Source organism: Camelina sativa, chromosome 19 (genome assembly GCF_000633955.1).
Source record: "Camelina sativa cultivar DH55 chromosome 19, Cs, whole genome shotgun sequence".
In the NCBI taxonomy this organism is placed as follows: Eukaryota; Viridiplantae; Streptophyta; class Magnoliopsida; order Brassicales; family Brassicaceae; genus Camelina; species Camelina sativa.
Window position 1 is genome coordinate 257,666 of NC_025703.1, and position 14,050 is coordinate 271,715.

At 37.7% G+C, this 14,050-nt stretch overlaps 3 protein-coding genes across 7 annotated transcripts; all 3 read left to right on the forward strand.

Annotated features, from left to right (window-relative positions):
- LOC104763752 (cystathionine gamma-synthase 1, chloroplastic) lies at positions 2,224 to 5,209 on the forward strand. Its single transcript, XM_010487121.2, has 11 exons — positions 2,224 to 2,854; positions 2,955 to 3,058; positions 3,203 to 3,276; positions 3,390 to 3,558; positions 3,683 to 3,742; positions 3,817 to 4,020; positions 4,113 to 4,199; positions 4,284 to 4,391; positions 4,475 to 4,570; positions 4,681 to 4,799; positions 4,887 to 5,209. The coding sequence occupies exons 1-11, from the start codon at positions 2,311 to 2,313 to the stop codon at positions 5,008 to 5,010; spliced, it is 1,689 nt and encodes a 562-aa protein (XP_010485423.1). The 5' UTR covers positions 2,224 to 2,310; the 3' UTR covers positions 5,011 to 5,209.
- Positions 5,667 to 9,868, forward strand: LOC104763753 (CSC1-like protein HYP1). 5 transcript variants are annotated; one of them, XM_010487123.1, is made up of 11 exons: positions 5,667 to 5,800; positions 6,194 to 6,545; positions 6,637 to 6,786; positions 6,878 to 6,941; positions 7,034 to 7,243; positions 7,326 to 7,514; positions 7,599 to 7,897; positions 7,984 to 8,260; positions 8,343 to 8,618; positions 9,033 to 9,266; positions 9,506 to 9,868. In XM_010487123.1, the coding sequence occupies exons 2-11, from the start codon at positions 6,265 to 6,267 to the stop codon at positions 9,632 to 9,634; spliced, it is 2,109 nt and encodes a 702-aa protein (XP_010485425.1). In that variant the 5' UTR covers positions 5,667 to 5,800; positions 6,194 to 6,264; the 3' UTR covers positions 9,635 to 9,868. The 5 variants fall into 5 exon arrangements, with proteins under 5 accessions (XP_010485425.1, XP_010485426.1, XP_019097102.1 ...); XM_010487124.2 differs by having other exon boundaries at positions 5,671 to 5,800; positions 6,191 to 6,545; XM_019241557.1 differs by having other exon boundaries at positions 5,671 to 5,800; positions 6,211 to 6,545.
- On the forward strand, positions 10,087 to 13,637 carry LOC104763754 (SNF1-related protein kinase catalytic subunit alpha KIN10). Its single transcript, XM_010487127.2, has 11 exons — positions 10,087 to 10,299; positions 10,818 to 11,005; positions 11,136 to 11,320; positions 11,416 to 11,598; positions 11,683 to 11,814; positions 11,922 to 12,107; positions 12,196 to 12,285; positions 12,395 to 12,478; positions 12,552 to 12,689; positions 12,776 to 13,009; positions 13,317 to 13,637. Exons 2-11 carry the CDS (start codon positions 10,822 to 10,824, stop codon positions 13,428 to 13,430), a joined length of 1,530 nt encoding a protein of 509 aa, XP_010485429.1. The 5' UTR covers positions 10,087 to 10,299; positions 10,818 to 10,821; the 3' UTR covers positions 13,431 to 13,637.

Consider the following 14,050-nt stretch of genomic DNA (forward strand, 5'->3'; position numbering starts at 1 on the left):
TGTTATTGCGATTTATGAGGGACTGTTAGTATAGCTGTACCTGTTGGTTGGCTTGTTGCTGGCTGTTTTTGCTTTGACAGGTTAAATGCATGGATGCTTGTTTGACAAGTTCAGTCAAAAAGGGGAGATTGAAAGTGCAACAGAGCTCTGAAGGGAACAGGCATCTGTGAAGTGTCTCTGAGGTCTGATATGCTGACGTGGCGTGACGTGCTGATGTGGAGAAAGATTGTGGAGCGCGATGACAAGATGCGTGAGAAGGAAGGAAGAAGAGATCAAGATATACATGAAGATATTGAGAGTATATTTGATCGAGAGAAATAAGGAATGATATTTTCCTAGGGATAAGGAATATTTCTTTTTAGTTAAGATATACATAGATCTAGGTTAGAGATCGTATGTGCGGGTATAAGTAGACGAGGGTTAGCCACAAAAAGAGCTAGCACTCGTGGGGATTAAGTTGTGAGATTTGTACACCTTCAAGCATTATCAAAAAGGCTTAGAAGGTGAGTGTGTTTCTACTCTTTAGATCTACACAGGGTGTTGTGTTAGATAGATAGGAGAGTGAGCTTAGATTCATATCTTGTAACAAACGAGAGGTTTATAAGATTGAATAAAAACGTTTGTTTGGCGCGTTTCCAAGCGGGTTTTTAGAATTGTGTGTTCTCTATACCTTTACAGTAAAGTGTTTCATGTTATTTCTCATATATTTTTGTTTAATGATTCAGTCATGAAATAATTCACTGATTTGTCTTCAATAAGTAAACAATAGTACTCCCTCCATTTCAAAATATAGGATGTATTAACTAAGGTACGTATATTAAGAACTTTTTTAGTTTTAACAAGTTGAATCGATCAGAAACAATACTGCATAATATAAAATACTAAATTAATTTAAAAGTTACATAGAAACTTAAAAACGTCTTATATTATAAAATAAAAAACTTTTTTAAAATATCTTATATTTTGAAACGGAGAGAGTATAATAATTTAATAAAGTCATTCGTTAATTCGCAAAATAATAATCAAAACCAACGCCACCTACCCTCAGATCTCAAAACGCACGTTCACACATTTTAAGTGGCATATTAGTAAAATAATAGTAAGAACATTTTTTTAAACTCACATTACCATTTACCCAACAAGTACAAGTAAAGCTGAGGGAGTCATCAGAGGGTTACCAAACTGTTCTGTTTTGTCTGACTGATTGACTTTTTTTTTTCCTCTTTTTCTCCAGCTATCATTCTTTTGAGGTATAACTGCGTTTTCATATGAATTTTAGATTGACTACCCTATAAGTTTCAATCGTGTTTTTTTTTCACATCTTTGTAAATATCTTGTTAATCGCTACACGAACAAGTGGCCACAAATACAAAAGCTTTTGAAGTGTGACTCATGATAGTGTCTTTAAAGACTTATATTGATGGTGTTTGGACCCAGACCACTAACTATCTCTCGTTCAAGTGGACCTTATTTATTATTATAGTTCGGGTCCAATTGTTAAACACAATAAGATTAATACACTTTTTTTTTTTAACTATAGAAGACAAATTTTCAATTACTGTAGGTGCATTTCGATCGTATTTTGGCAAATAGAGGGGGATAAAAGGTTAAAGTGTTTGCAATTGTAACAGAATGTTATCGAATCTAATTGCAAAGATAGATTCTATTTGAAGACTAGCAACAATCTTTTTAAAGAAAAAACAAGTCATAGTCAAAACAAAAACACCAAATTTGGATTAGCCAGATGATTAAGATAGAGAGGTTATATTCCTCAAAAAAAAAAAAAGTACTACTAATAGCTACTACAGTATTTAGATATCGTTCTCCTTTTTAGAAAGTTATTATTAGTAGTTTATTAAGCAAATTTTCAACATAAAAATTGAATGATTTAACAATACAAATGAGTTGGAACTTGAATTTGAAAACTCGAACAAACAAAAACACATTCTCGAATTCCAAAGATTCTTTTAATTTGGAGATAAGTTTTAAAAAATCTGGCAAGAAACGTGTTCTATATTTGTAATGTAGGAAAATTAGAATAAAATATTAGTCAAGCAAACAAAATTAGAAAATAATAATCCTAAAAAGCAAAAAAATAAAATAAAAAACCGTGGTTTAGTTTAGGATAACTGGGTTAAGTTAATCTAAACCCAAAGGAGTGGTTAAACACACAAAACGACAAAAAAGCAATATTTAGCTTGTTAAAAACCCGCCCATTGGAGAAAGAAAGCCCTCCTCACGCTAAACCACACACAGACGACACAACGAGAGAGAGAGAGAGAGAGACTCATCCCAACCGAAACGAAACAAATGGCCGTCTCTTCTTTCCAGTGCCCTTCGATCTTCTCCTCATCCTCCATCTCCGGCTTTCAATGCCGTTCTGATCCAGATCTCGTCGGTTCCCCCGTCGGTGGATCATCTCGCCGCCGTGTCAATGCCGCCGCAGGGATCTCTGCCTCATTCACCGGCGACGGTGGATTATCCTCGAGGATCTTGAGGTTTCCTCCTAATTTCGTCCGTCAGCTGAGCATCAAAGCCCGCAGAAACTGTAGCAACATCGGTGTTGCGCAGATCGTGGCGGCTAAGTGGTCCAACAACCCTTCCTCCGGGTTACCTTCGGCGGCGGCGGCGGCTGCTGCTTCCTCGTCTGCATCTGCGGTTTCTTCCGCCGCTTCTGCAGCCGCAGCCTCGTCCGCCGCCGCCGCCCCCGTGGCCGCCGTTCCTCCCGTCGTGCTCGATGAGGAGGTTTTGGTGGCCGAGGAGGGGCTTGTTAGGGAGAAGATAGGTAGTGTACAGTTGACGGATTCCAAACACTCATTTTTAAGCTCCGATGGGAGCCTTACTGTTCATGCCGGTACGTCGTCTCGTCACCACCGCTAGATCCATTTCTCTTTCCTTTTGTTTTGGGGGGCATTTCTGATTATTATTAGATTTTTGGGGGTTTTATTAAACAGGTGAAAGGTTAGGACGTGGTATAGTCACGGATGCTATCACTACTCCTGTAGTCAACACATCTGCCTACTTCTTCAAGAAAACTGCTGAGCTTCTTGACTTCAAGGTTCGTTGTTGATTGAGTAGTCCCTTGCTTTTCTTTATTTATTCGAATAGAGTAACTCATTAGGTTGAAACAATCTGTATTAGACAGGAATCATTGACTTTTTTTTTATTGTTTTGTGTGTTCAAAAACCATAATTTGTTGTAGGAGAAAAGAAGTGTGAGTTTCGAGTATGGTCGTTATGGTAACCCTACGACTGTGGTACTTGAAGAGAAGATAAGGTTATTATTATATTTTATCTTAATTATTATGTCTTTTATAATAACACTTGCCTTTTCCTGAAGATTATCTTCTTTGATGCTTTTTGGGTTTGTTTGATTAATATAATGTGTAGTGCACTTGAAGGAGCTGAATCGACTTTGGTTATGGCTTCTGGGATGTGTGCAAGCACTGTTATGCTTTTGGCTTTGGTTCCTGCTGGTGGACACATTGTGACTACTACAGATTGCTACCGGAAGACTAGAATCTTCATGGAGAATTTTCTTCCCAAGATGGGGATCACTGTAAGAACCTATTAGCACCAAAGTTTTTAGTTGCAGTCTTCCTTTTGAACTTTCCCAGTTTCTCTGTTTATAACCCACATAGATCCATTTCAAGTTGGATGATTGATATCATGTTTATGTCCAGGTCACTGTGATTGATCCTGCTGATATCGCAGGGCTTGAAGCTGCAGTGAATGAGTTCAAGGTCAGTTCTGTAACATTCTTTTCTTACAGTTGGAAAGAGAATGTCTCTCAAATTAATTCCGGCTTGTTTGGCAGGTTGCTCTGTTCTTCACGGAGTCCCCGACAAACCCATTCCTTAGATGTGTCGACATTGAGCTAGTTTCAGAAATATGTCACAAAAGGGGAACTCTTGTTTGCATTGATGGCACATTTGCGACACCTATGAATCAGAAAGCCCTTGCTCTTGGTGCTGATCTTGTCGTGCACTCTGCTACAAAGTACATTGGAGGACACAATGATGTGAGTATTAAGTGTTTCATGTATCGTAAAACATCAAAAGACCGTTCATTGGCTGTATAGTTATTAACAAAGGTTGTTACACCCTGGCTTAGGTTCTTGGTGGATGCATCTGCGGTCCAATTGAGTTGGTTTCAGAAATCCGCAATCTGCATCATGTGTTGGGAGGCACACTTAACCCGGTAAATTACTTGACCGTCTCATGAATCTCTCTCTTATTACGCCTTTAATTATTTCATGAATTCTCACAAAAAGTTTGTTAACAGAACGCTGCGTACCTACTCATCCGAGGCATGAAGACAATGCATCTTCGTGTACAGCAACAGAACTCGACTGCTTTTAGAATGGCCGAAATTTTAGAGGCACATCCTAAGGTATGCGATATCTCTTGAGTGTGCTTTTTTTGAGTAAATTTACTGAGACAACACTGTAACGATCAATGCATTTTGATTTGCAGGTGAGTCATGTATACTATCCAGGCCTTCCAAGTCATCCCGAACATGAACTCGCCAAGCGACAAATGAGTGGTTTTGGAGGTGTGGTCAGTTTCGAGGTAAAGATCAATCACCAATCTAATCTCTCTCTCTCTCTACTCAAGCAAGTTTCAGCATCTATTTTTAGAGTAAAATGATCCTGAAAACCGTGATTATCTTGATTGAGTAGATTGATGGAGACATTGAAAGGACAATCAAGTTTGTGGATTCTCTCAAGATACCTTACATTGCACCATCTTTCGGTGGCTGCGAAAGCATCGTGGACCAACCTGCCATCATGTCCTACTGGTATGTATAACAAGCTTCTGAGTTGACAAACTCATCAAATCACCGATTTGTAGTTTGACAAATTAATTTGGGCGGTTTGATTAATAGGGATCTGACGCAAGAGGAGAGGATGAAGTATGGAATCAAAGATAACTTGGTTCGTTTCAGCTTTGGAGTTGAAGACTTTGAAGATGTCAAAGCTGACGTCCTTCAAGCTCTCGAAGCCATCTGAAAATGAGATATCACCCCGTCGTTTCTTTGTCTTTGTTTCTCTCTTGCTGTTTCAGTCACCTTAATAATGTCTTTGAACTATTGTTCCGCGACATATACTGTTTCGTTGAAATAATCTCGTATTATGTATTTTTGTTATGTTTGTCATACTGATAACAAATCCCCATATAATACGTCTGTTAAAGAATGAAAAAACGTCAGCCTTTTAGAGGTTAAATTGGCTAAGAGTGTAAATGTCAACGACCAATGTGACCATTGCGTTGTGGTGTGGTGAGAACACGTTGTGTTCGAATCCTCAAGGTCTTGGCTTCGAACATTGGTCATAACCCTCATGCTCCTCTGCTTCTCCCTCTCTTTGTTTCAATCAGCATTAAAGGCTTGCCTCGTTTTTTTTTCCTTTATTTTCATTTTAAAGTACCATAAAAAAAATTGTACAGAGGAATATTGAGGAGAACGAATTTTTAACATTTCATAAGAAATCTCGTCCCTTTAAAATGAGCTTAGGAACTCTTAATGGGTACTTTTTGAGGCCCATTAACCTAACGTAACTGTATTTCTACTTTCTTTATCTATCTGATAGTATTTAATTAAAAAAACTAATTTTGTAATTTATTAGTTTTAACTACAGAAATCCAGGTGTTGCCTCTCTGACCCAGTCAGTATTGATTCTTTTTTTGAATACCAAGGCAAAAATTAAAGAAAACTGTATCATGTCGGTACAAGGGACTTATCGAATGTGATGAATGGTCAGAGCTTAGAGAAATCACCGCCTCACCTGAATCGCGCCAAAGGTTCGATCTTTTCTCCTGGTTTTTCCCTGCCTCAGAGCTCTTTTTCTTTCTTTTTATTGAAAAAGCATCAGCCTTTTGGAAGAATCGACTCTTGATTTGTGTCTAATGATCCGTATTATAAAACGTTTAATAGCTTGAAGATTTCGTTGATTGGTATGGGTTCTACTATTCCGGTTTAGCCTACTCTCCAGTCTCCATGCTCTTTACAACTATTAAATTCGCATATCTTGTGTGTCAATTTTCACATATTTGCTGAGGTCTTGCGATGATTTATGATGATGTATATATTGTGTTTGGTTTCACTCTGCATTGCAAATGAGTCTATTATTGTTCTTTTGATTCTATGTAAACTCCCTCCTAACTCTCTACTCAACTCATATTCTTTGGCAGCAGTGCTTCTCTTGGTCTAGTGCTAGGTTGAAACCAATCCCTTTTGTTGCGTTAGGAAGGCACAATTTGGAGTTATGCTTCTCTCAGCACTTTTAACTTCAGTTGGAATCAATCTTGGGCTCTGTTTTCTGTTTTTCACTTTGTATTCAATTTTGAGAAAACAGCCTGCCAATGTCACTGTATACGGTCCCCGGCTTGTTAAAGACGGGAAATCTCAGCAGTCAAATGATTTCAATCTCGAGAGGCTTTTGCCTACAGCAGGTTGGGTCAAAAGAGCACTGGAACCTACCAATGATGAAATCCTTTCTAATCTTGGCTTAGATGCTTTGGTCTTCGTTCGTGTTTTTGTCTTCAGGTGATTTGATTCATCCAGAATCTGCTTTAAAGTTTGTTCTTTTTTTCTTTCTGGACGAGTGATTTGAAACTTCAACGCATTTTCTTGACAGTATAAGAGTGTTTAGCTTTGCTTCTGTGGTTGGAGTCTTTATACTTCTTCCGGTTAATTATATGGGCACCGAGTTTGAAGAGTTTTTTGACCTGCCAAAGAAGTCTATGGATAACTTCAGCATTTCTAATGTTAACGATGGATCGAATAAGTAAGAAATCAAAGCTATGCCTAAACAACAGTATCCTGTTTTATTATTATCCTTGACTAATTTCTTATGCTTGTATGTGGTTTTGCTTCAGGCTGTGGATCCACTTTTGCGCAATATACATCTTCACTGCAGTTGTTTGCTCTCTACTTTACCATGTAAGAAGCCTTTTGTTTTTCTTTCCCTTTCATTCAACTTATTTGCTTCTCTATCTTGTGAACAGAGAATATATTTTGAACTAAATTTGCAGGAGCACCAGTACATCTCATCAAAGCGGATAGCTCATCTTTATTCATCCAAGCCTCAGCCACACGAATTTACGGTTCTGGTCAGTGGCGTTCCTCTTGTATCCGGGAACAGTATAAGTGAGACAGTGGAAAACTTTTTCAGGGAATATCATTCTTCCACGTATCTTTCTCATATAGTTGTTCATCGAACAGACAAGTTAAAAGTTCTCATGGTAAGCTTTTTAACCTAGTAAGGATTCTATATTACCTACCTATTGATATATCTGGAATTCATATATTTGTTATTATGGGTAGAATGATGCTGAGAAGCTGTACAAGAAGCTTACTCGAGTAAAATCTGGAAGCATATCTCGCCAAAAATCTAGGCGGGATGGGTTTTTAGGGATGTTTGGGAGGAATGTTGATGTGGTTGACCATTACCAAAAGAAGCTTGACAAGTTAGAAGACGACATGAGATTGAAGCAGTCTTTATTAGCAGGAGAGGTGAGCATTTTGTGTTTATGTGATGGTTGCATTCTTCGACATATTCATTCCTTTTCTCTTTTTTTTTTTTGGCAAACCCTTTAGGAAGTTCCAGCTGCTTTCGTTTCCTTTAGGACAAGACATGGTGCTGCAATAGCAGCAAACATTCAGCAAGGTATAGATCCAACACAATGGCTGACTGAGACAGCCCCCGAGCCTAGTGATGTTCATTGGCCATTTTTCACTGCATCGTTTGTGAGAAGATGGATCTCCAATGTGGTGGTGCTCGTGGCTTTCGTAACTCTGTTAATCCTATACATTGTCCCTGTTGTAGTGGTTCAAGGTCTTGCCAATCTTCACCAGTTAGAGACTTGGTTCCCTTTTCTAACAGGCTTATTAAATATGTAAGTAAAGCCCTAATTAGATAAAAGATGGTTTCTTTGTTCAGTTGAACCAACTACAAAAAGTTTTTTTCTTCTTATGATTGCAGGAAAATCGTGAGCACAGTGATTACGGGATATCTTCCGAGTCTAATTTTCCAGCTTTTCCTTTTGACAGTACCACCCATTATGCTTCTACTTTCCTCAATGCAAGGATTCAATTCTCATAGCCAGATCGAGAAATCTGCATGTATCAAGCTTCTAATCTTTACCGTGTGGAACAGTTTCTTTACAAATGTACTGTCCGGATCTGCTCTTTATCGTGTTAATGTGTTCCTTGAACCTAAGACTATTCCTCGTGTGCTTGCTGCAGCTGTGCCAGCACAGGTAATGAACACAAAACCCAGTTTTGAGGTTTCCACAATTTTTTTTTTTTCAGACCATGAGTTATGTTTAATCATTGGTGCAGGCATCTTTCTTTGTATCTTATGTTGTGACATCTGGATGGACTGGTTTATCATCAGAGGTCCTACGTTTGGTTCCTCTTCTTTGGAATTTAATAAATAAACTTTTCGGCAAGGAAGATGACAAAGAATTTGAGGTTCCTTCAACTCCTTTCTGCCAAGAAATCCCAAAGATCCTATTTTTTGGACTTCTCGGTATAACGTACTTCTTCCTTTCGCCATTGATACTGCCGTTCTTGTTGGGTTACTATTGTCTTGGATATGTCATCTACCGCAACCAGGTAACCAAGCCAATCTTACTGTTCAGCTTATTTATGTAGGGAATTTATAATAATATAATATCTAAGATGATTCCAATTGGATGTTTGTGGACAATGCTAAGTATATCCTCTGTTGATGCTCCTCAAAACTCTGATAAAAAGCCATATAGGAATATCTGCTCTATAATCTATGAATCAACTACACATCCTTTTGTTATATAGAATCTCACTTTTATCGTCTCTTAATGTGTAATCTCTTTTCTAGATTCTCGAATAGCATATTTAAACCGAAAGTCCCTTTTGAAGCTTAAGTCATGACAAAAACGTTACATCAAGAATCCATATTCTCGTCACTTAATTCGTTTTTGCCTTAATGAATCCATTGCAATTAGGTAATAGAGATAACTTCACCTTATTGGTCCTTCTGTGGTGCAGCTCCTAAACGTATATGCGGCCAAGTATGAAACTGGTGGAAAGTTTTGGCCAATAGTACACAGCTATACTATCTTCTCTTTGGTACTAATGCACATAATTGCAGTCGGACTATTCGGGCTTAAAGAGGTTCCATGGGCATCTTATTTAACAATCCCGCTGCCGATTCTCACAGTCCTTTTCAGCATTTATTGCCAAAGACGGTTTTTACCAAATTTCAGATCGTATCCTACCGAGGTAAAAGGCTTTATAGAGTTTAGAGAATCACTTGTTGCTGCAAGGGGTAGGAATGTGGCTAGATACTAAAGTGTACACGTTTATGGAGTTTAGAGAATCACTTATGCATAGTAGTTAGTATGTAGTCTGGATCTTTTGCAGTCTCATATATAAATGTCAGAATAATAAAGTGTATACGTTTTTTCTCATAACCGTTATAATGGTGATGATGATTGATGTTTATTTTTAACCTTTGGCAGTGTCTGGTAAACAAAGACAAAGAAGACGAGAGAGACCAAAACATGTCTGAATTCTATTCGAAACTTGTTGTTGCTTATAGAGATCCTGCGCTTTCGGCATCACAAAACTCACGAGACATCTCACCTTGAGATCCTCCGCTTCATCATTCACGCGTTACGCGCCTGAGAAGAAAAGCTTTTACTTGAACTTTTGAAGTTTGCTGCATATACATGTTGATACTCATATACATGTTGATGTGGTGTATCATACACGGTGTATGTTAGTTACTATACACATACTAAACCGGTTGTCTTGTACATTGGGTATTAACCGAGTTTTGTATTAGATCTACCACGTGACCATAATCTCAGTACTTTTTTTTTTTTTTTTTATTTAATATATAATGAAGTAAAAATTGATTGGTAACGGTTTAATCATTAACACAAGTGACTTGCTAAACAGAGAATATTTAGCAAAAAGATGAAAGCTGATGACTCGATGCCACGTCCTCATAAGGGTATCTCTTGTAATTAAATGTAACTCTGGGGGCAGTTTTATTAAAGAGTAATCCGTTTATGGCAACAAAAATCAAATAATTTCTCTGTTGCGCCTTATAGGCTACAGACACAAGCAACGACGAGACGAGACGAGACGAGTCGAGAGAGAGAGAGAGAGAGAGAGGAAGAATCTCTCAAGTTTTCTGGGTTTAAGCTGATCTGGTGGATCTCAATCTTACTCTTAGCTCATAAATTTTAGAGCTTTTGGTGTTTGTCTTCTTTGCTGCATTTTTCGTTCTGAAGGTGAATTTGTTTTGGTAAGTTTCGGTATCTCTCAATCTTCTAATTTCAGAAATTTAAAATTCTCGCTTTTTTTGCAAATCGGGTGTGTTTTGATTCTTCTTGTTCTCTCTATCGGGTACGAGAGATCCATTCATTAGTAGTAATCCTCTCTGCAATTGAATTATTAGGGTTCTTAATTCCGATTTGGGGATTGTTGGGAATATTGCTATTTTTAAGCTCTCTTAGTTTTTGGTTAATTCTTTTATTCACTTTTTTTTTTCCTACTCTATAAATTCCTTGTCTTTTTTTAACGTCCCTTGATCCTTCCTTACAATTGAGTGGTGAAATGTGAATATTAGCAAGAATCAAGGATTTTGATTGGATAGTATAGTGAAATTTAGTAACCGATCGATCACTGAATCTTCAGATTATCAAAATTACGTTTTCTGTTTATAATATACTCTTCTTGCAGTTTGTTCTGTGTTTTGTGTAGTAGATCTGATTATATATATAACTCTTTTGGGGTTTAACTCTTTTATAATGGTTTGTGTAGAAAAATGGATGGATCAGGCGGTAGAAGTGGGGTGGAATCGATTCTACCAAATTACAAGCTTGGGAGAACTCTTGGTATTGGTTCCTTTGGTAGGGTGAAGATTGCTGAGCACGCTTTGACTGGACATAAAGTTGCCATCAAGATCCTCAATCGTCGCAAAATCAAGAACATGGAGATGGAGGAGAAAGGTTCAGTTCTTTCTTTCTATATCCACCTTACGTATCTTGATTGAATTGTGCTGTGGAATGTAAGCTTCTTTTTCATCTCCCTAAGTTGAACTCATTTGGTGTTCGTTTCTGTGTTTTTTGTTTCATGCAGTGAGGAGAGAGATCAAAATCTTGAGACTATTTATGCATCCTCACATCATCCGTCTCTATGAGGTCATAGAGACTCCGACTGATATTTATCTTGTCATGGAGTATGTGAACTCTGGTGAGCTGTTTGACTATATTGTAGAGAAAGGTAGATTGCAGGAGGACGAGGCAAGGAACTTTTTTCAGCAGGTATATTTTCTTTTTTGCTCAACTAACAAGTTTCCAAGCAACTATTTAATTTTGTAAGAGCTAAAAAATCCGCCATGACTTGGTTTTGGATGTAGATTATATCAGGAGTCGAATATTGCCATCGGAATATGGTTGTTCATCGAGACCTTAAGCCTGAAAACTTGCTTTTGGATTCTAAGTGCAATGTAAAGATTGCTGATTTTGGCCTGAGCAATATAATGCGAGATGGTCATTTTTTGAAGACAAGTTGTGGAAGCCCAAATTATGCTGCTCCAGAGGTAAGTGCTTCAGCTTTCAGGAGCACTATAAGTAGGGCACGTTCCAAATGATCAGTTATAATGGAGATCTTTAAATTGTTTCAGGTGATTTCGGGTAAATTATATGCTGGGCCTGAAGTAGATGTCTGGAGCTGTGGTGTGATACTCTATGCTCTTCTCTGTGGGACTCTTCCATTTGATGATGAAAACATTCCCAACCTTTTTAAGAAGATAAAGGTACGGCAAAATATGTTCTGTTACTTGATCTTTTTGTTCTTTTTTTTGTCTATACAGTTGAAGTAATGGTATACACTGTTATGTTTTTTTCTCATTTCTTCCTTTAGGGAGGAATATATACATTACCTAGCCATTTATCTGCTGGTGCTAGAGATTTGATCCCTCGGATGCTTGTAGTCGACCCCATGAAACGAGTAACCATCCCTGAGATTCGGCAACACCCGTGGTTCCAAGCTCATCTTCCGAGGTATTTAGCTGTTCCTCCTCCAGATACAGTGCAACAGGCGAAAAAGGTAAACCTAACATATCTACTCTTACATTTGAGATGGTCTCTATACCCATTTTCAATGAAGGCTTTAATAGCGCTGGCTTCATTTGTAGATTGACGAGGAGATTCTCCTAGAAGTTATCAATATGGGATTTGACAGAAACCACCTCATTGAATCTCTCCGTAACCGGACCCAAAATGATGTACGTGTTTTCCAGCTCTTTTCCATTTGCTGTTTCTTTTATTTGAGAGATAAAACTTTTCCATCGAATGATCTGAAATACTGAATTATTGCTGACTGCTGTCTTCCAGGGTACTGTGACATACTATCTAATACTGGACAATCGTTTCCGTGCCTCTAGTGGATATCTCGGGGCCGAGTTTCAAGAGACCATGGTGGGTCATCATTATCCTTTTCGATTGTAGCAAAAGATCTTTGAAGTAATACTTGAATGTTTAATTTCTTTAGGAAGGTACTCCCCGTGCACATCCAGCAGAAAGCGTCGCTTCACCTGTTAGCCATCGGCTACCAGGACTGATGGAATACCAAGGAGTTGGCTTGAGATCTCAATACCCTGTTGAGAGAAAATGGGCTCTTGGACTTCAGGTTTTGATATTGTCTGTATTAATGCTATAAAGACATAAGCTTTTTTATATCTAACTGATTGATAAGATAACCACTTGATCCAACAGTCTCGGGCTCATCCCCGTGAAATAATGACAGAAGTCCTGAAAGCCCTGCAAGATTTGAATGTTTGTTGGAAGAAGATAGGGCACTACAACATGAAGTGCAGATGGGTTCCTAACAGCGCAGATGGTATGCTCAGTAACTCAATGCACGATAACAACTACTTTGGAGACGAGTCCAGCATAATAGAGAACGATGCAGCTGTTAAGTCGCCGAATGTTGTCAAGTTTGAAATTCAGGTAATCCCTCTTCTCCACTACATGATAGCACACATTCGTATGAAATAAGGCCCATGTTAGAGTAGAGAACCCTCACACAAAGTAATTATGTAACATCAGCTCAAGTGTTCAACAAGCCATCAAAAGTCATCATATCGGTTTCTCGTGTACCACATTTTTTCTGATGTGATTTCGGATAAAATAAAGCTTTGTATTTTAGTGTCCATGGCCATTTGAAACTGAAATAGAACTATAGTAAGTCTTCTTGAATCTAACTATCAATCAATGATTCCTGGGCTTGATGGTGTTTGTTGTTATGGTGAAACAGTTGTATAAAACTCGGGACGACAAGTATCTGCTGGATCTGCAGAGGGTACAAGGTCCTCAGTTCTTGTTCTTGGATCTCTGTGCTGCTTTTCTTGCTCAGCTCCGAGTCCTCTGAATCCTAAGCCGGACCTCTTCAAGAATAATCTTCACTTCTTTTCTTTTTCTTCGTCTAAGAAATATTCAGAAAGAATTGAAAAGTTAGCTTTTTGTCTATTTCTGTGCTCTACTAAAATAACCTCTTTTTAACTTAAATGTAAGACCGGACAACTCGAGTAAAAAAAAAGTAAAAACAAAAAAAAAATGATATGAGCAACTTTGTACATAAGCATCCAATAGTCTTAGGGCTTATCTTATTGGTTTATGAATTTTTCCCTAATTTTTCTTTTACAAAAAAAAAATCCCTTTTAATAAAATAATTTATAATTTCAAGGAATTAATTATCAGATTAGGAAAATTAGAAGAATTCATTCGATGCCTGATCCAAAAAAAACTATACAAATTCAAAAACAAGCCCAAAAGAATTTCAAAAGTGTCCAACACGTGTGGTTTACCTACTAGTTATCTTCTTCTACCAATAAAAAGAAACAAAAAAAACTCACCTCAAGACTGTGTAATCTCTCACAAATATACAAGGAAATTTGTAAAAAAAAAATTCTTTTAAAAAATTATCTTTTCGAAAACCTGAAATTGATACATTTTCAGGCTGTCTTGGGCTTTTTTTTTTTTTTTTTTTTT

What these genes read in the sequence shown, in the direction of transcription:
- LOC104763752 (XM_010487121.2), top strand. Translation starts at nt 2,311, where the DNA reads ATGGCCGTCTCTTCTTTCCAGTGCCCTTCGATCTTCTCCTCATCCTCC. An exon ending in CTGAGCTTCTTGACTTCAAG is followed by an intron (nt 3,059 to 3,202) that starts GTTCGTTGTTGA and finishes AATTTGTTGTAG; the next exon opens with GAGAAAAGAAGTGTGAGTTT. An exon ending in TGGGAGGCACACTTAACCCG is followed by an intron (nt 4,200 to 4,283) that starts GTAAATTACTTG and finishes GTTTGTTAACAG; the next exon opens with AACGCTGCGTACCTACTCAT.
- LOC104763753 (XM_010487123.1), top strand. Translation starts at nt 6,265, where the DNA reads ATGCTTCTCTCAGCACTTTTAACTTCAGTTGGAATCAATCTTGGGCTC. An exon ending in ACAAGTTAAAAGTTCTCATG is followed by an intron (nt 7,244 to 7,325) that starts GTAAGCTTTTTA and finishes TATTATGGGTAG; the next exon opens with AATGATGCTGAGAAGCTGTA. An exon ending in TCAGATCGTATCCTACCGAG is followed by an intron (nt 9,267 to 9,505) that starts GTAAAAGGCTTT and finishes AACCTTTGGCAG; the next exon opens with TGTCTGGTAAACAAAGACAA.
- LOC104763754 (XM_010487127.2), top strand. Translation starts at nt 10,822, where the DNA reads ATGGATGGATCAGGCGGTAGAAGTGGGGTGGAATCGATTCTACCAAAT. An exon ending in CCGAGTTTCAAGAGACCATG is followed by an intron (nt 12,479 to 12,551) that starts GTGGGTCATCAT and finishes TAATTTCTTTAG; the next exon opens with GAAGGTACTCCCCGTGCACA. An exon ending in TTGTCAAGTTTGAAATTCAG is followed by an intron (nt 13,010 to 13,316) that starts GTAATCCCTCTT and finishes ATGGTGAAACAG; the next exon opens with TTGTATAAAACTCGGGACGA.